The 24490-nt window shown below is 42.9% G+C and overlaps 1 protein-coding gene across 1 annotated transcript in view; it reads right to left on the minus strand.

Moving 5' to 3' along the window:
• Positions 1-1116: 1116 nt before the first annotated feature.
• The window catches only part of GABRP (gamma-aminobutyric acid type A receptor subunit pi), a 40126-nt gene continuing 16752 nt past the window's right edge, over positions 1117-24490 (minus strand). Inside the window, exons 3-10 of the mRNA XM_023218762.1 lie at positions 23922-24040; positions 18865-18932; positions 17776-17993; positions 15664-15746; positions 9351-9488; positions 6451-6603; positions 5422-5609; positions 1117-3214 (exon numbers count right to left, since the gene is read on the minus strand). Of these exons, the coding sequence (XP_023074530.1) occupies positions 2912-3214; positions 5422-5609; positions 6451-6603; positions 9351-9488; positions 15664-15746; positions 17776-17993; positions 18865-18932; positions 23922-24040 (1270 nt within the window). The 3' untranslated portion in view covers positions 1117-2911. The remainder of the gene's footprint in view (positions 3215-5421; positions 5610-6450; positions 6604-9350; positions 9489-15663; positions 15747-17775; positions 17994-18864; positions 18933-23921; positions 24041-24490) is intronic.

A 24490-nucleotide genomic window follows, 5' to 3' on the forward strand; every position in this document is an offset into this window, starting at 1 on the left:
TCATTTCTCCCTCTTTTTTTCTTTTTCTTTCCTTTTCTTTCTTTTTTTTTTTTTTCTTTTTTTTTTTTTTTTTTTTTAGATAGAGTCTCACTCTGTCACCCAAGCTGGAGTGCAGGGTGTGATCTCAGCTCACTGTAACCTCTACCCCTTGGGTTCAAGCGATTCTCCTGCCTTAGCCTCCCAAGTAGCTGTGATTACAGGCACCTGCCACCACGCCCAGCTAATTTTTTCTATTTTCAGTAGAGAGGGGGTTTCACCGTGTTGCCCAGGCTGGTCTCGAATTCCTGACCTCAAGTGATTCATCCGCCTCAGCTTCCCAAAGTCCTGGGATTACAGGTGTGAGCCACCGTGCCCCACTGTCATTTCTCCCTTTCATTTGAAATGAACCATCTGCCATTTAGTTGCTATTGAGTGTCTTCTTATATTTGTATGATTTCTTATATTGAGACTATTGATAGTCTCAGTAGCAGGTTAACTAATAATTATATTTCTATGACTTAGAATATTCCCAGCCCTAGCTAGTTTCATATCCTTTGGAAATTTGGTGAGGTCGTTCTTGATATTTTCACGCAAGAAGTAAACATTTTGAACAACACGATCAGTGGGACTGCTCTGGGTAGGGGATACGAGGGACAGATTTAGAATATTATAAGTTTTTACTGAGAACTCTAATGTAGTAGCTACACTTTAGTGCAGAGTGACACAAAATCCAAGAATCGATGTTCCCCCCCACAAAGTGTATTCTCAAATTATAAAAACATCATTCAACAACAAAAAAGAGAATTCCAAGTGATAAAGAATGCTTAGAAGAAAATCTGTGACATTTTTCGAGAATTGGCTTTCTCACTATCACCAGGCTCAATTGTTTAACTGCAAGGCAAGTGTTGTGGTGCCGTGATGTCAAAGAAAACATTGGCTGTGTCACCAGCATTTACTACTTGCTTGGCAGAAGATATTAATGGTAGGGTTAGTATGTGTGTCGTGAGCATATATGTGTACTGTCTGGGGTTGGGGGGACATGAGGATAGAACAATGTGAGCCCATTGACTTTGCACTGTGACACATACCTTCTCCAAATTGGATCTGATAACAATCATTCTATAGATGACCACTTGATTTGGTGGGTAGCTAATGTGGTATATTTATTTCACAGTTTCACATCTTTATCATTGTTTTCATATAATGCTTAAATGGGGTTTCAGAACAGATATTTCCTTTTAAATTTGTTTTTAAAAAATCACAAATACGATTGGCTCATACAACCACATTTCACCTCTTTTCACCAGCACCCCCACCCATTCCCATTAGAAACATTTTGTTAAAAAATCAGGTGATCAAACTCACAGAAACTGAATTGTGAGAAGTGTAATAGGAAAAAGAATGAGAACCTGTGGCAATAGGGAGTTACAGAAGAGAAACCATCTTTTAGAGCCATGGTTTATTTCTGACAGGAAAGGTAAAGCCGTGCATTTATTAGAACAGGAAGCTAAGAAATTAAAGATGGCGAGATTGTCTAAAATAACTGAGGCTGAACTGGAAGCCTTCACCCTGGCACTCTCAAAAAATCACTTTTGGTACTGTTGGCTGAGCCTGGCAAAGGAATGTGCATCCCTGGCTGGATTTGGAGAGGACAGCTCACCCGCAACCGGAACACAGGTTCTGTAACGTATCTCATTGTTACTCAGAAAGTTCAGTACTCAGGCCAGCATGCTCCTGCTCATGCAGGATAAGCCACTCAGAGTAGACCAGCTGGAAGGATCTGGGATCCGAGCAAAGCCAAGTTTACTTAAGCTAAGCCACTTGTTCCTGGGTCATGCAGTTTGTTTTCTAATAAACATCATTCCTGATCATTAGAGCAAAGGGATGAATGCTCCTCTTGGAATGATATAGGGGATCTGCCCCCAGGAAAGTGTTGCTCAGTGTTAGAGTAGCAGCAATGACAGAATGACAGTGACTCTCCGAGTCAACCCAGCACTTTTAGTACCCCATCAGTACGTGAATAAAGGCAGCTAGAAAATGGACTCAATTCTACAAGCCTTCATGGAAACAGCCCATATTAAGACTTCTAGAACAAGTTAAAAAAAAAAATCTTCCCTTTCCATCCATGCGTGGGAAAGGGGCTTTAGTATTGTTTAGGGTGGATGTTGTTTAGGATGGATGTGTGTATAATAATAAAATGATAAGATATGTATAGTGGGGGAATAAAGCCTCACAATCCTTCCAGTGTGGGGAATCCATTGTACCTTAGAACCAAGGAATTTGTTTAGATTATTGATCTACTAACTTTTTCTTCACTTAAGTTTGAATTTTCAGTGATAGGACTTATTGGAATTTGGGGATAATTCTGTTGTGGTATTAAGTAATATTCATTATTTAAAAACTCATCTTGGTATTGAGTTAGTGCATTGACTTCCAATGAATTGACATAAGCCCATATTTCATTTTAACCAGAAAAAAAAAAACTAGAAAATGTTACTCCCTAAATAGGCAGCAATATATTTTATAAGCGCTGCAGAGCTTTAGTAAAACATGTATGATTACTTTAGAAACAACTTCTGACACTTGAGGGTTACCCTTCCTTCCCATTCTTTATATGAGGTAAATGCAAACCAGGGAGCCACCGAGTAAACAGCCCTGAGTACATTTGTAATTTTGGGCTCCATGGGGATGTCCTTGATTAAGATGAAAGAGGAATGGACTAATATTTCTATTATAAGATCCTGTAATGCTAGGACTTCTACACAGCTTAGAATAATGGTTGGGGGTTCATTCTTTGAGCAGAAAGTCTCAAATACTATTTTAGTCACTTGTAGCACCATTGGATGTGGGTGCACACTTGACCTAAAGTACCATTTACATCATCATCTTGTCCTGTTGAAGACCTATGGCATGCAAGAAATTTAACATTGACTCAAAAGTACATGTAGTATGCCCAGTAAAATACATTGGCTAGCATAAAAATCAAAGGAAACAGTAGTTTGGAATAGCGATCAACATTACTGGGGTTTTGAATTGTGAAATAATCAACAATCCTGCCCATCTTTTCTCGGAAGACAAACTTGAACTTGTCGCTGGTTTTCATTGTCAAGTCACTGTAGTCAACATTGTCACTGGAAATTTCAATGCTGGCAAAGCTGATCTTCCGTTTAAAGCTGGAGATGGAGCTGTTGATGATGTTAGTAATACTGACTTCTTCCACTTCCTTCGTTGTCCCCTAGTTCATAGACAATGCAGTTAGTTTAAAAGACTTGACTTAGCAAAATAAATAAGTAGGTAATGAGCTAATAAAAATTTAGAGGCCCAAGGATTGAATAATTAGGCTTAATAGAGAGTGGCATTGAGTGCTTCAGAAACTGGCCAATAAGCCAGGCTTGGAGTCCTGTTACCCTGTTTGGAGACACCTATTTGTAGGTCACCAGCATATATAACAGGAGGAGTAACCATGGCCCACTGTAGATATCCTGAGCAGTGTGCCAGATGTGAAATGCTCAGGCTTTGAAGTTAGTGGACGTGGGTTCAAATTCCATTCGGCCATTCACTGTTGTGAAACTTTAGTCACCTCAGTCCCTCTAAGACTTGATTTCCTCACCTGCCAAATGGTGATTGGTATTGCCATCTTGAGACTGATGGAAAGATTAAATGGTAAAAAATGGAAAGCATCTAGTAGGTGTTTGATGACTTCAATTCTGTTCCAGGGAGAAGGGAGTAACTGATTATGAGACATAATAGAAATCAGCTGTGTCTTAAAGGCTTTGCCACAAAAGCAGAAATAGTGATGCTCCCTGCCATTGCAAGGAGTTGCCATTCTCCAACATGGCTGGGGTCAACTCCCAGGAATGTGGGAGTGTAGTGAAGGCAGAGAGAGTGCGCTTTGGATCCTTGGCCAGGCCACTTGCTAGGTGTGGGGTCTTATGGGAGTTACCGTGTCACTGTATAGGACAATGAAATGAGTACCATTATTATCCCAATTTTACTCTTGAGAAATTTGCCACATCAATGAGTAGTAGATTTCTCAAGAGTAAAATTGGGATAACAATGATGCTCATTTCATTGTGTTGTTGGATGAACTAAAGGAGATGTTGATGGATGTTTAGGACACAGCGATCACTCCATAGTGCAGTGATTATCATATACACAGCAAAATAAGGGCTTTCTGGTGTCTTTAGAGGAGGCTGTCAGTATTTCACCAATCCCCATTTTGCCAGTCTAGCAAATCTAGATTTTTTTGGGGGGTGGGGGGGAGCAGTAATTCAACTTCCTTCTTTCCTCATAAGGAAGCCTAAGAGAACAAAATAAATGAAAGCCATGATCCTCTTTGGCTGGCACACATGGTCATTTGCCTTTGGTGCTTGGATGACATGACTGGGAGACATTGCTCACTGTAGCCAAACACAAGGGAAAAAGCAACTGGATCTTTGGGTCATTTTGATTCCTCATTCTTCACGATTAGACCATTTGTGGTCCTAGCGCTTTGCTAAAGGTGGGCACCTCTTCTGAACTGGATCCTTATCATTTTCTTGCTTCTTAGCATGAATTTTAATAGGCCATTATCTATCAAATTTGGCTTCCAAATAACACTAGGGGTCCATGGGCCTGTAAAGAGTGATAGTTAAGAGTATGGTCCAATGCTCACTGCAAGTGGGAATAGCGGATAAGTGCCAGGCTTTGGAACCAAGTAGGTTTGGGTTGGAATCCCAGCTCTACCTCTTAGTATCTATATCCCCTGCAGTAAGTCTCTTTCCCTTCTTGTTATCAGATTTCATAAATTTTAAAAGGGAGATAACCTCATTGGGTTGTTATGAGCATTTACAATAACATAATATTTGCAAAAGGCTTGTTACTGTGTCTGGCACATGTAAATGCTTGATAAAGAATGACTATTATTATTTAGAGAGCTGGACTACAGTGTTCCACTGCTAAACCAAATAATGACAGTTTTTCTCAATTAGCAGAAAAATATGCTAACGAAGAAATTTGTCACAATCTAATATATCCATACGTTTTCAGTAAAGCATTACTTGTATAATTTAAGAATACAATAATACAACAAAAGAATTACATTTTAAGTATATATATATTAATCTGAAACTTGCAAGCAGCTGATCATGCTTTGTTTCATATTGGATTCTTCATGGATGCTTGCTCCTGTGGTTGTAATTTTATGCTGCATACAGATAACATATTTTCTTCTGGAAAATTAAACATATTAATATCTCACTGTATTTGGTGAAAAGAATGGTCTTTTTCAAGGAGCACCGTGATTTCCAGCTGCTCCCACCTGAACAAGGATAAGACTCACTAGAGCACAGGGAATCACTGGGGGTGGGGTGGGGTGGGGATAGGAGCCAGGTCCAGCCCATGTCTACAGACCTGCACTTCGCACCAGTGATGGATCATACACAGGGCCCTCAAGACTCTTACCCTATCTTTGGCTGCCATCTGCTGTAAGGAACTGTAGTGAGCAACTGCGTATTCCAGCAAGGCCCCAAACACGAAGCTAAAGCAGATCCCCAGGTACACATCGATGGCCTTTATGAAGCAGTTGGTGTTGGGAAGAGAAGTGCGGGACCCGATCATCAGTGTGGTCATTGATAACACAGTCGTCACTCCTGGGAAAACAGGCAGGGGACGTTCCTACAAAGTGACTGGTTAGCCCTCCACCATAGCCTGGCAGAATGTCCCCATTTGAGAATTGGCAGGGTGAGGACAAGACCCAGAAATGGAATGCATCTCATTTTGAAAAGTCTGTGACCTTCTAGAACACGGTTGATTTGTCCATTTTGTACAGATATGAGTGATGTGTTTTTTTAAATGTTTCACATTCTGTCTTCTCCTGGGAGGGGGTGATCAGTATGCAAAAGAACTGACAATAGACCGTCTAAGCACAATGATCCCTTGCTTGTCACTGTAAAACTTAAGTTTAAAAATACACCACTCCTGGCACGGCATGGTGGCTCACACCTATAATCCCAGCACTTTGGGAGGCCAAGATGGGCAGATCACTAGAGGTCAGGAGTTCAGGACCAGCCTGGGCAACACGGTGAAACCCCATCTCTACTAAAAATACAAAAATAAGTCAGGCATGATGGCACATGCCTGTATTCTCAGCTACCTGGGATTCTAAGGCAGGAGAGTCGCTTGAGCCTGGAAGGCTGAGGTTGCAGTAGCCGAGATCATGCCACTCTGCTCCAACCTGGGCGACAAGAGTGAAATTCCGTCTCCAAAAAAAAAAAAAAAAAAACCAACCAGTCAGCCAAACAACAACAACAACAAACCCACTCTCCTAAAGTAGTCTCTTTCTGTCTCTCTCTCTTTCTCTGTAAAAGAATCTCCCAAGAAAACAACTGTTGGAACTGCCTTAGGAATATTAATGAAGACAATGGTAAAAGGAAAAAAAAGGCAAGTACCTGACAAGCCAGTTCTTAGAAATCTCTTGTTAGAGCTGCTTACCAATGCAGGTTCTTGCAGGGACTGAATCGAGGGAGATCCAAAATGAAACCCAGGACAACACCACCAGGAAAGTGGAAGGAACGTAGGTTTCCAAAATGAAATACAGAACATTCCTCCGAAGCTCAAATTGTAAGACCAATCTAGTGTAATTTCCTGAAAGGGTAAACAACGGATAGGAAATTGTGTCTGTTCATGTAGCAAGTGGTTTCTCTATGGGATGCTTAACTTAACTATATGTACATTAAGCCCTCTGTCATTGATCAAAATCTGGTTCTGTATGAACTGTCATTATGATTTCCACAGGAGACATTGCTGTTGCACTGAATGGGATTTATAGGGGCACTGCTCTGCCGCATGTCCATCTTGGGCTTTTCTGTATCACAGTATTCCTACAGCAGTGCAATCAATACTGGTTTTCTTGACGTCTGTCTCACTAGACAGTGAGTCCCTTGGGGGCAAACACTGAATCTTTCAGTTCTGCACTCACAAAGTAGTTGTTCAATAAATACCCATTTAATGAAGATTACCTGTGACCATCTGTTTCTCAAGGAATACTATGGAATAGACCTAATGGACCTATTAAATTTAAGTGAATTTTTGATGATTTCAGAGGCACCCCGGGTTTTATACTACTTCAGGGTCATCTTTAGGAAACAGTGTATTCTAGATGTGGGAAAGGCGTGTGTTAGAGAGCTATCATTAACAAAATTTTGTGTGGCAAATAGGCTACTGTAGCACAAAACATATGTCCATGGGTTAGAGTTCCAAGCTCTGCTCCTGCTGTGCTTCTATTATGGGGAGGTGAGCAGTAGTGGCCAGCATTGGTGTGGATGGATGAATGAAGAGGTTATCCTCTGGGAACAGGAAAAGTCTGGCTTAGATTGGTGTTGGGGAAAGGCAGGATAGTGAATGGGAGCTGCTCCAACCCCCTATCACCCTCAAATTAAAGCCTGAAATTAGAAATTATACCATTAAATAGCTAAACAACAGACATATGCCTGGATAAATATAGTATAGAATAAAAATACGTACTTTTAGAGCTTGATGAGACCCTAGAGATTACTTATTGTTTTACTTTATTGATGGGTAAATTGAGACACAGGGAGTTTTAGTGATTTGAAAAGGACCTGGAGTTGATGTTAGAAGAAAGAATAAAAACCAGGTCTTTCGCCTGTTGGTCCAGGGATGTTTTATCAGTCTATATTGCCTGCTTTATTTCTTTGATTTTGAAAGTCAATGTTTTAAAAACAAACAAGCAAACCTTAGAATCAATATTTGACTAAAGAACAACCCTCTTTTGTACCTAAAGGGGGTCGTTATGTGCTACATGAGATTACATAATTTTGAAAACTGAAGCCATTTTTAATATGAACCCAATTTGGGAATCCAGATTTGGTAAACTATGACAGCATAGCCCTAATTTACAAAGTTGTCTTTAAAAATAAAGTGTATTTATTTGCCCATTACAAAAATAATACACGATAATTACTTAAAATTCGGAAAATAAGGCCAGGCATGGTGGCTCATGCCTGTAATCCCAGCACTTTGGGAGGCCAAGGCAGGTGGGTTGCTGGAGCTCAGGAGTTCAAGACCAGCCTGGGAAGCATGATGAAACCTCGTCGCTACAAAAAATACAAAAAATTACCCAGGCATGATGGCACACACCTGTAGTCCCAGCTACCAGGAAGACTGAGGTGGGAAGATCACTTGAGCCCAGGAGGTGAAGGTTGCAGTGAGCTGAGATTGCGCCACTGCACTCCAGCCTAGGTGACACTAGAGTGAGACACTGTCTCAAGAAAATAAAATTTTAAAAAAGTAAATAAATAAAAGAAGAAAGAAAAGAAAAATTTGGAAAATAAGAAAAATAGGGGGAAAAATCACCTTTTCTTCCATTCCAGTCTTTTCTCTATACATAGCCTTTAATTTCTAATTTTCATGTAGCCATGATCTTGGTGTGACATATGATTTTTAATGCCATCTAGGCTCAACTAAAATACACAGTAGGCTGGGCCCAGTGGCTCATGCCTGTAAATCCAGCACTTTGGGAGGCCAAGGCAGGCAGATCACTTGAGGTCAGGAGTTCGAGACCAACATGGCAAAACCCCCTCTCTACCAAAAATACAAAAATTAGCCTTTCATGCTGAAGCATGCCTGAAATCCCAGCTACTCAGGAGGCTGAGGCACAAGAATCACTTGAACCTGGGAGGCGAAGGTTGCAGTGAGCTGAGATCGTGCCACTGCACTCCAGGCTGGGTGACAGACTTTGTCTCAAATTCTCAAATAAATAAAATAAAATAAAATAAAATATGCAGTAATTTTTTAGGGTGCAAATATTGATGAGAATAAGCATTCTTAATATTATCATAAGTAAGTGAGAGGAAGATACCTGCTGCTTACATATAACATCACATCTTTCAAAACATGTCTATGTAAAATCACCAAAGACCAAGAAATGCATTTCTGGTAAATGAAATGAGTAAGTAATACTTCCTGCTATGTTTGTAATAATTAGGGTTTCTGTGCTCTTGTTGGGCATTGCTGCTGTCTTCTTCATCTTTGAGCTGTATTCTTATTTTCATTCTTCAATGTTAAAGAACCAGTGTTCCAGTTAGAAATATGAATAAATTTTATGCATGAGGGAGGCATGGAATTTGAGCAATCATTAGAAAATATCTGGAGGTACATGGTGCAAGGCTTCAGAGCTGGTCCAGAAGTCTGTTCCTCAGTGGACCATTTTAATACTGGGTATGGAGGAGGTGGAATTGCTCAGCCCAAACCCTACTGTCCCTCTCCACTGCATCCCAAAGAGGTAAAGTGAGCAGATGATATTTCTGACTTAGAGAGCAACCCTACACCTCAGTTCACTTATTTTAATTTATACAGTTTGTCACATGAGTTACCTGTCTCCTGCTGCGATCTGGTGACTAAGGTGAAATACCGCTCTATGGTGTACTGAGCAAGCCGCAGGTGTTCCAGCCCACGCACAGAGTCGTTCCCTCTCAGCCAGGTGAACTCCACGTCGTTTCCATCATAGCCCCCTGGTAAATGAAATGGAGCCCTGGTCAGTGAAAGGGTGTTCCAGATTGAACTGGTCTGAAAAATGCTGTGATATGGAGACAGCATGAGTTCCTTCTTCATGGTGATAAGTCCAAGGACAATCCCATGCAGAACTTGGCATGATTTCCCAAGTGCAGTTGCAATGTGTGCTCTGAATGAAGTGACCTGCTAGGACAATTTGCCGTCAATTGAGAGCTTGTCCTGTGTTAGGTATTGCGTAGGTCTGGTGGATGATAAGTCATTAGAAGTGGCCTCCCTCATTATTTAAATTACATTTATTAAGCACATATCTATGAACACACAAAGATACTGCCTTTCAAGATTGTATAATAGCTCTGATGATATTTTCAGGTACTTAAGAACTGATTTATGCCATATTGGCATAAATACAAAAGCAAAAACAAAAAACCTTCTTTATTAAAGCATGTAAAAATGCATGTTAGATAAGTCTCAGAGCAGTTTAATTAATATAGTTGACAATAGTAACAACAGTTACCTTTTGAACATTTATAAGTACTTTATGGAGGATGTCACTAATACATTATGTCACTAATGTTCTTGTAAACTTGCAAGGTAGCCATTTCTATATTCAATTCTAAGATGGACATTTCTTTACATTTTCTGAAATTGAACTGGATCTTGTAGTTGATTCATATCTATATAATATATATAATAGTGTGTATATGTATTTTTATATATAGTAGAGCTTATTTTTTTTTCCTGAAATGTTATTATTCAATAAATGCTGTTCCATGGAACTGAGTCACTATAATGATTTTCCCACATTATTCTTGAAAACTCTCAGATTCAGAGGGGTTGCATAACTTTCTCAGGATAATAAAGCAAGCAAGCAAGAGTTACCTTAGGAAAGTTCAATCCCAAAGTCTATGAGTGATGATGATAATAATACTTATGATTTAATAAGCGATTGCATTTCCAAGTGCTTTACAACATTATCATCTCACTTAACCCTCAATATAGCTCTTTGAGAAGATATACGAATGGTTCATAAGCAAACAAAAAGATACTCAACCTCACTAGTCATTAGGGAAATGCAAGTCAAAACCACAATAATACACCTCACACCCATTAGAATGGCTGTAATAAGAAAGACGGACAATAACAAAGGCCAGCACATGGAGAAGCTGGAACATGAGCTAGTGGGAATGTGAAATGGTACAACCATTTTGGAAAACACTAACGCGGTAACAATTTCTTAAAAACTTAAATATAAATTTACCATTTGACCCAGAATTCCACTCCTGGGTATCTGTCCAAGATAAATGAAATCAGGTCCACACAAAGACTCACACAACAGTTTTCATAGCAGCACTACTCATAATAGCCAAAGGGTGGAAACCAAATGTCCATCAACTGATGAATAAATAAATAAAGTGTGATACATATCTCTCACATGAATATATATATATATATGCATACAAAGGAATGCTACTCAGTAATAAAAAGGAATAAAGTACTGATGCATGCCATAACATGTGTGAACCTCAAAAACATGCTAAGTGAAGGAAACCAGATGCAAAAGACCACATCGGGCTGGGCGTGGTGGTTCATGCCTGTAATCCCAGCACTTTGGGAGGCTGAGGTGGGTGGATCACCTGAGGTCAGGAGTTTGAGACCAGCCTGGCCAACATGGTGAAACCCTGTCTCTACTAAAAATACAAAAATTAGCCAGGTATGGCAGCATGTGCCAGCTACTTGGGAGAATGAGATAGGAGAATCACTTGAACCCGGGAGGCGGAGGTTGCAGTGAGCCTAGATTGCACCATTGCACTCCAGCCTGGACAACAAGAGCAAAACTCTACCTCAAAACCAACCAACCAACCAACCAACCAACCAACCAACCTACCAACCAACCACATAGTGCATGATTCCATTTATATGAAATATTCAGAAAAGACACATTCATACAGACAGCAAGTGGGTTAGTCGTTGCCTGGGAGCTAGTGATGGGAAAGAGGCGTGACTGCAGAGGGGTACACAGTGGCATGTGGTGATGGTGGCACTACTCGGAAATGTACTAAAAATCTTTGAGTTGTACAATTAACATGGGTGGATTTTATGGCATATAAGTTATACCTCAATAAAGCTGTTACAAAACAACTCTGAGTCAGATACTATTATTCTTCCCACTTCACAGATAGTAAACTGAGGTCCAGGGACATTAGTTACTCACCCAGAGTCACAGAGCTAGTGCTGGCAAAACCCAGTGATTTCAGTGCCTGTGATCTTAAACATAAAGCTCTATTGCCTTCGTTTTCAAAGGCTACTGGGAAATGTGATGCCGGTGTTGGAACTAACATTTTGTTAAGTCTCACAGTATGGTATCCATTGTCTAGCAAGGGTTATCCCTCCCTCCCCAGGGAAGAGAAATATAGTCATGAACTCTTAGGGGATTTCCAGGTAAAAATTGTCCGTAGTCTTTCCCTCGGAAGCATCCAAACATGTACTAAAGCCAGCTGTCTAAATATGGCTACCAACCCACATTAGAAAAAAAAAAATCGCCGGGCGCGGTGGCTCAAGCCTGTAATCCCAGCACTTTGGGAGGCCGAGACGGGCGGATCACGAGGTCAGGAGATCCAGACCATCCTGGCTAATATGGTGAAACCCCGTCTCTACTAAAAAATACAAAAAACTAGCCGGGCGGGGTGGCGGGCGCCTGTAGTCCCAGCTACTCCGGAGGCTGAGGCGGGAGAATGGCGTAAACCCGGGAGGCGGAGCTTGCAGTGAGCTGAGCCACTGCACTCCAGCCTGGGCGGCAGAGCGAGACTCCGTCTCAAAAAAAAAAAAAAAAAAAAAAATCAAAAATCTATGAAAGTCGGTAGTACGAGTTTCTACCTGGACACTCCGCCTTTACAACTAGTAAATGCATACAATCATTAGATTATGGTCTCTCCGTCCCTGGGTGAATAAGGAAAACTGTGGGATGGTATCAGTTCTTTTCTAGAGATGGCACTTAGAAAAAAACCCATAGTGAGGTTTCTATACCCAAACGCTGCTAATAAACATTCAGAGAAAGCTCCCTCCGCTCACTGGGGATGGTCTTTGTGAAACAGAGGCTGAAGTTTCCAGGAGAATCTCTCCCCTGGGATTTGAGATGAGCCCAGCCACGATACATGGAAGGTAATTGCTTTTTCCACGTGGAACTGAAAATGAGTTCTCTTTTTGATAACCTCAAGTTTTATTCCGCCAACAAACAGCTGTATGGCTTCAAGAAGGTTCTGCATGCATTTAATCAATGAGATAATTAATCTGTTTGTCTGGGTCTTTAATTAAATGTCTGCTTCTGAAAAATGGCTTCTGCTTCATAATGGCTGTGCTTCTCAGATGTTGCCCACTTGTGACCTTACGTAAGGAATGCCCACTGCTCTCCAGAGCTTGACTACAGTTTCTTCTTCCACACACAAGCCCTGCCTTGATGCCTTCATAAATCATATCTGCAATGTTGTATGCCTATTACAGGTGCCCAAGTTTGGTGGGCATTTCGGAGTGGTTTACTAAGGAACAATGGAGATTACTTAACAATGCTGGGGAGTTCATTCATCACACATTAACTTCATTCTTCATCACAGGCAAACCCCCAGATCACAGTTTAGATGCCCATTTACTGGCATGACTGTATGAGCTTTATATCTATCAAGCAATTTCTTTTAAAAGTTGGAAGGACGAGTGATAAATGTCAAGGATGGTTTTGCATATTTGCCATTCCTTCTGCTGTGTTCCTTCTTGTACGTAACCTGCATCTTAGTAGATTCTGAGTCCCACTCCTTGTCTCTTGGTCCATTCCAGCTGATCCCCTATGTCTCATTCCAAGTGACACTTTACCTAGGAAAACTCTGATCCCCCTATTACTTTTCATTGTTGTAACTCATCCTGTTATAATTATTTAACATCCCACACCCTCTATTAGACTGTAGAGTTCTCGAAGACTGGAACATTGCTTTTATCTGTGTATTGCAAACATCTACCACAGTACCTCACATAGAACAGTCATTTAATGGTTGAATGGATGAATTGAATGTATTTATATGAGGATAGACAGATGGAACCCACCAGCTATCCAGACTGGCTGGAGACGTTATTGGGACAATATATAAAACTAAAGTATTAGAATGAGAAAAAAAGACTTTCCTTAACAGACACAGGAAAGGACAAACACTGGTCTTGGTCCTAAGTAATGCAAGGGAACTGGCACAGGGATATGCCTGGGACCACTGAGTGGTAATCAGGTTGCTATTCAGTTGAACATTCTGGCAGGATTTGGGAAGTCCAACAAAAGCGTCACATAGTTACTCAATTTGGGGAACAATGATGATAATAAATGGACACTGGAGAAACTGGAAAGGAGTTATTAAAAGATTTTCATTATCCCCATATTACAGTTTAAAAGCACTTTATGTTATACTCAGGAAAAATAAGCAGCTCAGATCACAAACAAGCCACTAGAACAAACTTCCTGTGTGACTCTCCAGCCCAGTGGAAGGGCTATTAGAGTTCAGGGAACTTTGGACGTTGGGGCCATTCTACCTGGGTTCAAGTCCCAGTGTGGTTACTTAACTTTCCATTGGGAAAATTGCCAAATCCTAATTTTTCTATCTGCAAGATGGGAAAAACAATATATATATCAGGATTGTTTGGAAGGTATCTTGTACCATGCCAGACATGGGTTAAGCAACTGTTAAATGGATGCTACAGTATTTATTGGGAAAAGAATATTTATTACTATATATATATTTTTTGTTTGAGATGGAGTCTTGTTCTTGCTTGTTGCCCAGGCTGGAGTGCGGTGGCGTGATCTTGGCTCACTGCAACCTCCACCTCCTGGGTTCAAGTGATTCTCCTGCCTCAGTCTCCCAAGTAGCTGGAATTACAGGCACTCACCACCACACCTGGCTAATTTTTGTATTTTTAGTAGAGATGGGGTTTCACCATGTTGGTCAGGCTGGTCTTGAACTCCAGACCTCAAGTGATCTGTTCACCTTGGCCTCCCAAAGTGCTGGGATTATAGGTGTGAGCCACTGTGCCCAGTCCATTTATTACTATTATTATTACTGTTATTATTAACAAAAAAGTTGTTCGGTCAAGGAGACTGGGGCAACAGCAGATTGAGGTCACAAAACACATTTTGTTACCTCCTCCAAGAAGCCTTTCTCCACTAGCCTCTCTTACTTCCTTTGCAACGGAGAGTGAGGTTTTTCTTATTATCACAGTGCTTTGCATAGAAAAAAGAAATAAAATAAAGCCTTTGTGATTTTCTAGACCTAAAAAGGTAGCCCTGGACATATTTGCTGACAAATGAAGAGTACACTGATGAAAAGTGCATGACTTTTTTCATCAGCTTCTACTGGGATCTGTGGCTGATTTGATGTTGGGAGAGTAAGGGTGGGTGGGTGGCAAAGAACATGGTCATAGAACTCATCTGGAACCATAGACCCTTTGAGAGTTAGTAACCAGATAGATGGCATAAATTCAATATTAAAAGTTTAGGTCTCAGGGGCTAGTCTAGATTTGTTGTTGCCAAAATGTTTTTAATAAAATGATTGTCCCACAAAACGCTCATGAAAGAAGATTCCATGGTTTAAAATGTTTGCGGAGTGCTACCACTCCTTTTGGAATTTCACATGGAAGTAGCTTATTAGAGCCTGTTAAAAACTCTGCAGCAAAGAAGAATATTAACACTTTAGGCTTTATGAGTCATCTGGTCTCTATCACAAATAGTCAACTCTGCCACTGCAGTGCAAAAGTAACCACAGACAATATGTAAGTACATGGGCATGACTGTGCTTCAGTAAAACTTCCTTTGCAGAAACAGGTGATGGGCTGGATTTGGCACACCAGCTGTTGTTTGCTGACCCCTGACCTAGACCACCAACTACATTAAAGCATTTCCTTTGATTTTCTTATCCACTCACAGGTGGAGATATCTGGTACTAATGTATAATGGTTCTCCCCAAAAGACATTAGGCACATCTTTGAGAAGTCTCTAAATCTGTCTGGAAGTACAGTCAGAAGGGCTGAATCCACAATGAATCAACATTAAGAAAAGAAAGGTCACTATGTATGAGATACTTTTCGTGAATACACAGACCTAAGTAACCCAGGAAAATCATCTCAGAAGTCTGTAGGATGTATACTTACAGCTTTCCAGCTGCAACTTGCATGTCTGTGTGTCCATGGGGTATTTAGACAGATCCATGTTACATGCAACAGTTGTTGTGATTCTAAGAAGGAAAAGTGGATTCAGAAATAGTATTATGAGGAAGCTATAGAAAGTTCACATTCCCTTCCAAGGCCCACTCAGAGAGGACTTTCACTTGAACTCTTACAATGAACGTGTAGGTTGCAGCCTGCATCTAAAGCATCCTTGAGGTTCTGTGTGCTAAAGAATGCCCATGAAGCTTGGTTAAAACCTGGGTCCAGAGTGGAGGAAGTTGGAATGCTGGCCATTCAAGGGGCAAAACTTCTGGCAGTATCACAGAACAGACAGATGCATTGGCCCAAGATGCTTTAGCATCCAGTTTTTAAATTTAATTTTCCTGACAGACCTGGGTGGGCTAGAACAGTGTTCACCATCAGTATCGTCACCACTTGACAGCAGGTGTAGGGACTTGCATAGGCTCACGGGGCTCTGAGTGGCAGAACTGAGGCTGGAGCCCAGGTTTCCTGGCTGTGGTCTTCTCACGAGGCCCTGCCTCGTCATGGGAACCAGGATGCAGGTCAGTGGGGGCTCCAGGCACTGTGGCTTTGGGGGTTAACTCCAGAGATGTTCGATTAAAGGTCAGTTAAGCCCTCACAGTGGAGTTTGCATTCACCAGGCCTCTATCTTCCTTTTTCTTCATTGTCATACACTTTTATTCAGCACCTTTATTTATTAAGCACCGTGCTAGGTACTTGGGGGAAATGGAGGTGATTACAGAACGGTGCTCACCTCCAGGATGCTCACTCACACCTCCTTTAGGGAGAAGAGACTAACAATAGTTATGGTTTACTAAGTGCTTACTATGAGCCAGTCCCTGGGCTGAGTGCTTTGCATGCATTACCCCTTTGAATAGCTCTACGAGGTAGGAAATATTTTAATTCTCATTTTACTGCTGCTGAAACCGAGGCTGTGAGAGTCAAGTAACTTGCCTAAGGTCACAGAGCTGCTGAGGGACACAGCAGGGAATTATACCCAAATCTTTATGATTCTAGAGCCAGGCTATTAAAACATCACTCATTATTTGTAATCCTTACACAATATTGATTGTGTTGTGTGCCATAACACAAATGCACACACAAATGCATGCACACACTCACACACCCACATTCACACATGTGCTGTGGGAACGTGGGGAAGGGGGACATTAATGATGATTGGAATTGAGATCAAAAGAGAAGTCTAATTATGTTTCATGAAACAAGAATTGGGCTTTGAGATGGTCTTTGCAAAACTCAATACAGTTGAGGCATGCCCAGAAATTCAGTTTATTGGTTAGCTCAATCCTTGTTTTATAACTTCAGACTCTTATTTAAGATTAAACATCAGCTCCATGGATATTTTGCTCCTGGCCTCCTCCCCAAGGCCTCTGGGAGCTTTAAGTTTGCACAGTCTTTGCACAGGCAGAGATGAGTCCTGTTCCATCCAACCCAGCTCCATGAACAATTGGGTGAAAGGAACTTCAGCTTCAGGAATTTGGGGAGAGGGCAAAGGGGAGCCCATGGCTGCAGGTGGCAGAGGCGTTGGGGCATTGCACCTTGGTTTTCTCCACAAACATGACTCAGACAAGTAGAGTTGTGTTCTGGAGTTGCCACAGCTCCACTAAGCCCCACGAAAGGAAAGCTCCTTGCATGCACCCCTCTGTTCGTTCTTGCCGTTGCCCCTACTACTTCCCTTGCTAACTTCCTTTTACCCTTTGAGACACAGCTCAGAATCCTGTGAAGGCATCCTGTAACATCACCCCCAAACCACTCACCTACTCCCCAACTTGGGCCCCAGCACCGGGGACCTCCTTTGTTTCCATGTCCATGTCTTGAGGACAGGGCAAGGTCTTACTCAGCTCTATCCTGTGGCCAGAATGGGGCTTGGCACAGAGCAGGTGTTTGGTAGATGATGAACTGAGAGAGGGACCTTCTATTATGGATGCAAGAATCTAAGAAGGCATGGGACTTCACAGTGGCTATTTGAGTTCTGGTCACAACTACCCAAGACACATCTGCATGTTTTCTCCCAGCTGCTGCCCTCCAGCCCTGAGGTCACAGGTGTCCGCGTACCTGAGGGCATACAGGACCGTGCCATTGGAGAAGAGGCGGATTAGCCTGTTTCCCACAGTGACTTCATGGAGGAAGGACGTCTTGGACTCCACAATGTAAGTGTCCGGCACCCAGAGGAACTCCACGAGGCGGGCATCCAGAGTGAAGCTCTTGTTGCCTTCAAACACCAGCCGCTGGTCCATCCAGCGCTGTCGGAGGTATATGGTGGCTGTGTAGTCCTGGGAGGGTGAGGCAGGGTATGGAAATGGATGGGGGTGGTGGGTGAGGAAACCCCACCAAACAGGAGAAACGTGATCAAGGTTTATTCCTCTCCCCACCTCCACTTAGAGCAAGAGTACACAGATGTTGGTGAATAAAGGTACCATTCTAATTGCAATATGCCACTACCCCAAGACTGGGGTAACTGATAAGTCACTCTGGTTACCCCAGTCTTGGGGTAGTGGCATATTGCAATAAGAGAACAAATCACCTTATTTATTTGAGATAATAGCTCCCCCTGCCAAAAGGGAGCCCCATGTTTGAGACTTTAACTTATGTGGCGTGACAGCTCACATTGCACTGATCGCTAAGGCCCCATCAAATTGTTGAATTTTTTGTGGGCTAAGTGCTCAGGTTGTCCACGATTTATCTGGAATACACAGCATGCCCTCTTGGCAAACTGCCTTTAGTTTGCCCTTGTCTCGAATATGTTCTCTTAAGGGAGAGGGTCGTTGTCAGCACCAGCTGTCAGTTTTCCTCAGGTTGTCTCCCCCGTTATGAAAGACCACGTGATGGCCTGGCTTGCCTACTACACTTTTTTTCCTTTCCCCAGATTTTATCCATCACCAAGTGTATCCACTTCAATTGCCTGGTTTCTATCCTCCTGGCTCTTGAACTGATTTTCTTCCTGATACTCAGAAAATCTGCTCTACAAGAATCTTCCATTGTCTTGAGTTTGGAGACAGCACTCCAACTTCTGCCATTTCAAATGCAGGAGGGCCATGAGCCATTTTTTTTTTTTTTTTTTTTTTCTGAGTGGCTAGAAAGCATATTCCCATTAAACACATGGAGAGGGACTACTTGGGTGGAGTACAAAGGAACAGCGCTTACCATGTTACTCTCTGAAATGCTAGAGATACTTGCAATGTCCAGAGTCAGCGCTATCTGAACGGGTTCTCCTAAGATGAAAAAAAAAAAAAAAAAAAAAAACAAGAAAGAATGGAAACACAAACATGAGCTGTCCTAATACTACATCAGTGTATTCTAAAAAAGATTAAAATTACGAAAGTTGTGCTTGGTTGTTAGAAAAATTTAAATCATCTATAAATATAAAAAGAAAAATTTTCTTATCCCCTCTCAAGAGTAACCATTGTGTATGGTGTGCCTCTCTTTTGTATGAAAAATATGCACAAAATACATAGGTATCTTAATATGCAAGAGAGACCAAACTGCATAATTAATGCTTTTTAATTAATTTTTTTTTTTTTTTGAGACAGAGTTGAATTCTTCTTGCCCAGTCTGGAGTGCAATAGCACGATCTTGGCTCACTGCAATCTCCACCTCCCGGGTTCTAGCGATTCCCCTGCCTCAGTCTCCCAAGTAGCTGGGATTACAGTCATGTGCCACCACGCCTGGCTAATTTTGATTTTTTTTCTCCATGTTGGTCACGCTGGTCAATTAAAGCATATTTTAAGGAACATAGTGCTGAGATATTTGCCACTTCTTACATGGAGGGTTTTTCCTATGGCATTTGCAAGGAACTAATTGTTTAGAAACGTAACAGGTTTGGTAATCTAATTGTGCACACATGTTGTTGTTTCCCTCCTTGGCTAAGTAAATTTACCACAAGAGGCATTCAAGACTCACGGCTGAGGTTTTGCTGACCTCCTGACAGGTTGCTTCTCTTCCTTTACTCTCCTGGAACCCTAAACAATTTAGAATGTCAGAACCTCTGTGTTTGGTCCAATGTGCAGACTGTTGGGCCTCAATCCTGGACTCTCAGCAGACAGATTGAACTTCAGAGAGAGACAGTTCTATCTCTAGAGAAGGAGGTGTCAGAGCCACCTTCAAGAATCCAGGCCAGGTCAGGGAAGTTTACTCCTCTTTATATGGAGATGTGGAATAATGGACCTAGATCCCAGCTCTGTCACCTCCCAGTTCTTTATTTGGGAAAAGTTACTAAATCTTTCAGAACTGCAGTTCTCTTACCTGCAAGTGGAGGTCATGGGAAGGGTTAAATGAGATGAGACACGTGACAGTGTCTTTGTGGGGTGGTGGCAATAGGGAGTAAAAGAGAAGCGTCTGCCTAGCCGGACATCCTGAAGGTGTTCATTACTGGTTATCTGTACAAATCTCCCAGCATCACATCCATCAGTCACGTAATAACAGGCACTCAATAAATGGCATTTCCCTTCCCTTCCCCCTCTCTTCCGTAATCCTAGCTAATTTTGGAAAAGGGACAATTTTGTTCACCAGGCTAATAGATGCAATAGCATTCACTTGCAATAAATAACTCCCGGGGTGCCTCAGGGGACTGTGATAATGCATTAACCAGGAAGAGGCCAGGCGGAATTCAAAAGAAGCTTAAAAACATCTCATCGGTAGGAATAGGGCAAAGCAACCTACTTATTAATCTAAGGAAACTAAGCCATAGTATATAGGTAGGAATTTGGAAATGAAGTGTTAGAGCCAAAGCAATTAAACAATACTTGAATGTTAATATCTGGTGGAAAAGGGCGAGATCTTTGAGGGCAGAACCTGGAAGGTGCTGAAGCGGTGTGGTGCTAAGTGGCTTTCTGCCTCGCAGGGCAGCAAGGTGCAGCTCTGAGACTAGAAGCCTGGAGTCAGAGACAGGTGTCTGAATTCCACTCGGGCCACCTAACAGCTTTGCGACCTTGAGCAAATTTCAAATTTCTCTGTGCTGTGTTTCTTTTCTTTTCTTTCTTTCCCCCCCTTTTTTTTTTGAGATGGAGTCTCCCTCTTGTCACCCAGGCTGGAGGTGCTGTGGTGTGATATTGGCTCACTGCAACCTCTGCCTCCTGGGTTCAAGTGATTCTCCTGCCTCAGCCTTCAGAATAGCTGGGATTACAGCACCCACCACCATGCCCAGCTAATTTTTGTATTTTTGATAATGGCAGGGTTTCACCATGTTGGCCAGGCTGGTCTCGAACTCCTGACTTCAGGTGATCTGCCCACCTCGGCCTCCCAAAGTGCTGGGATTACAGGCCTGAGCCACCGCGCCTGGCCTGTGCTGCAGTTTCACACCTGTAAAATAGAGCCACTAGAGCCACTGTGGTTTAAATGTTTGTTCCCTGCAAAACTCATGTCAACTTTTAATTGCCATTGTAAGAATGTTAAGAGGTAGGACCCTTAAGAGGTGATTAAGCCTCGGGGTAGAATTGGTGCTATCATAAAAGGGCAAGTTCAGCCCCCTCCTGTCCTCTCTCTCACCCTCTCTCCTTCCACCATCTGATGACACAGCAAGAAGACCCTTGCCAAATTCCAGCACCTTGATATTGGACTCCTCAGCCTCTAAAACAGTGAGCCAATAAACCTCTGCTCGTTATAAATACTCAGTCTCAGGTATTCTGTTATAGAAGCACAAAACAGACTAAGACAAGTGCCTGCCATCGAGGGTTGCGTTGGCACGGTTATGGCATCTGCTTTAAGTGCCATAGATCCGTGTTAGTTGCCCTCCCTGAAGAATGTAGAGAATGGAAAAGACATGAGAGCTCCAGTCCCACTGTGCTTTCTGTCCAGTTTATTTCTACACAGTTTTGTCTAGGCTTTGCCTCAATTGGCTTTTTTAGTGGATCAGAGCGTGCTCTTTTCTTCCCCTGGAGTTATAAAAGCAAGCTGTGCCACCAGAGGGCAGCTTTCTCCTAGGAACGAGGTCAAAGCCAGCTCCTGGGTAGTGTTCACTAGCGCCTGCTTACAAACCTTTGCTTTCTCTAGCTCAGTCCCTGAGAAATCCTATGAAGGTCTTGTCTCTTGTGGACCTTGGGGTCCTAGAAACTGGGTGCACAGATATTACAGAGAGCAATGGCCCTCCATGGGCCTCCAGGCTGCCATGCAAGTATAGGGATTTTCAGGAGTGAAGTGCCAAGAGGCACAAAACAAGGGGCATGGGGTTGTACTGTTCCCTTTTTTAAACTGAAGACTCCATGCCCCGTTTTCACTCCAGGTGGGATGAGGCATCACATCCCTTTAAGCCTCCCCCAGGCTCCCTGTTCTCAGAATGAGCTCCTTGCCCGAGAACCCTGTACCTTGTTGGCCAGTGAGTAGGCAAACAAGAAGGGGTGTGTTCTGGATTAATTGTTTGGGGTTTGGGAGGCAAGAGAAATTGTTGAGTGGTACTAACTAAGGCATGCAGACTCACATGCTTGTCATTTATGTTCAGTAGGGCCTGGGAAAACCAGGGGATGTTGAAGCCTCTTTAGGTTCCTTAATGTAAGGATCTCACATCTTCATTGTGTCTCAAATCTGAATGAAAATGCATCTCTCCCATCTCCAACGGAGCAGGTGTGATTGAGTGAGGGCCCCGGCTGCTGTGCTTTGGAATCTACCACCATGCTTGCCCCAAGGCCACACTTTTCATGGGCCACGGCCAACCACAGACTGAACACAGTGGGGATATCAAAGCGGCCTGTTCCTGGGAGGCACAGAGACGGGAGACTCCTCTGAATGCAGCCGTAGCTCAAAGATTCCCTGGTGGTCATTCCAAACACACGAGGACTGCCCTACATTCTAAGACACTTCCACCCAACCTTCCTTCCTTCCCTCTCTCCTTCCCTGGGGCCAGACCTGCAGGTCTGACAGCTCTCCTAGCTTCCCTCTCCCCCTGCCCCATTCTCCCTCCTAGACATAGTCCCCGTAAATAGCTTGAAGAAGTCATTGGCTCTTTGCGTCTGCTGCTCTGAGGATCTGGACTACCACATGAATCCTAGATCAGACCACAGAGTTTTATCATCTGAAGGGAGGAGCAGGGAGGAGAAGGGATGAAAATAACCCACACTCTGTTGATGGGGTAGGCACTGTGCCTCAGGCTTACACACTTCACTTCATTCAGTCCTCCCGGTGAGATAGATGGGATGTCCCCATTTTACAGAAAGGGAAAGTGAGGCACAGAAGGCTAAACTACTTGCCAAGCAGGAGAGCTAGGAACCAAACTCAGGTTTGTTCAATGCCAATGCTCTTTCTGTTGCTTTCTGCTATGAAGAGCTGTGTAGTTGGCCTCATTCCTTTCCTCTTTGCTTTATTCTTTCAATAGATATTAATCAGCAATTTGTTATATGTCACACACTGAGCTTCTACGGGGGATAGTGAGGGACTCCTTCGAGGGCTGTAGCCTGGAGGCAGGGCAGACATTAATCCAGTTATAGCATAATGGGAATGGCTATGATTTGGAGGCATGTTCACAAGGAAGTGTGAAGAAAGGGATGGAGCCTGGAGGAATCAGGGGAGGCTTCTCAGAGAAGGCAGCCTTTGCTCTGAGATATGATGGAAAATTGGCATTTTCCCAGGGAGCCAAGTTTAAAGAAGCAATTCCAGGAAGATGGCCTCTGTAAAGGCAGAGAGGCAGGGGAGGCCAAGGCTGTCAGGGAGCATTCAGAGTACACTGGGGAGCATTGTAGGAGGGGAAGGAGCGGGGACTTAGGCTGATGAGAACGGCAGGCAGACAAAGGCTGGACTGGGAAAGGCCTGGTGTGCCTGGACTCTACGCAAGGATGCTGGGGCACATACGGGTGTTCCAAACAGGGCAATGACCCAGGAGGCATCCAGATGGCAGTTTGGGGAGTCAGCTGAGAGGGGGCAGGCTGGAGGGGGAAGACTAGGTGGGGTAGCCTGGTGGCACATGGTGAATTCATTGAATAGTGACCCTGGAAGTGGGGGCAGGAGGAGGACAGTGTGTGAGTGGTTGTTAGGAAGCTCTCGCAACCTCCTCAGTGAAGAAGAGTATTGCTTTATATTGCAGGTGGAGAGGCAAGGTGTATTTTTCAAGGCAGTGTGAAAAATCATTGGTAGCCATCCTCATCCATCATTGCCAGTCCTTAACAGGCTGCAGATCAGAAAATGGAGTCAACTAAAACCTCCCGAAACCCCCCACTGCTTATTGTCTCTGTTTTCGTCCCTTTGAATTGATGTCTTGGACACAGAGGATGACCTACCACCAAAATTGGGCCTGAGAAATTTGTTATATCCTGCTGTGAGGTTCTCAAAGCCAGGCAGGGAAAGCTTGTCACTTCTGCTGACCTCGACGTTGAGCTGATTCCCCTGGATGCACATCCTGGAAAAGAAATGGACTTTGTTGCATTTGCTTGTTTATGTGTGAATCAACACGTGTACACACCCTTGAGCTTGTGTTTGCCCATGTGTGTGTGGATGTATGTGCCGTGCCCATGTACCAGCAGTGACATTCCTACAGAAAAATCTCTTAGTTTTCAGCTATTGAGTTAGTATCTCTATTTTTTACCCATTTGCGATAGATCAAAATATCATGGTAATTTGGGGACCCTCCAAGTGTCTTCTTTAAAAACATAAGGGTTCATCCATCTATGACCATATTGGAAGCTTGTGTTCTGTAAATAGAGTAAATGGCGGGAAGTTTTATTGTTCGGTGCTCCAGGGAAGTGAGGAGACCAGGTTTTGCCTGGCTGTGGGTGAGTAGGAAGAGCTGGCCCCTCCCACCACATGCCTGAATGCAAAGCAACTCAAGATGGGGGCCATTCTGGGGGTA

Source organism: Piliocolobus tephrosceles, chromosome 4, assembly GCF_002776525.5.
Source record: "Piliocolobus tephrosceles isolate RC106 chromosome 4, ASM277652v3, whole genome shotgun sequence".
Classification (NCBI taxonomy): domain Eukaryota; kingdom Metazoa; phylum Chordata; class Mammalia; order Primates; family Cercopithecidae; genus Piliocolobus; species Piliocolobus tephrosceles.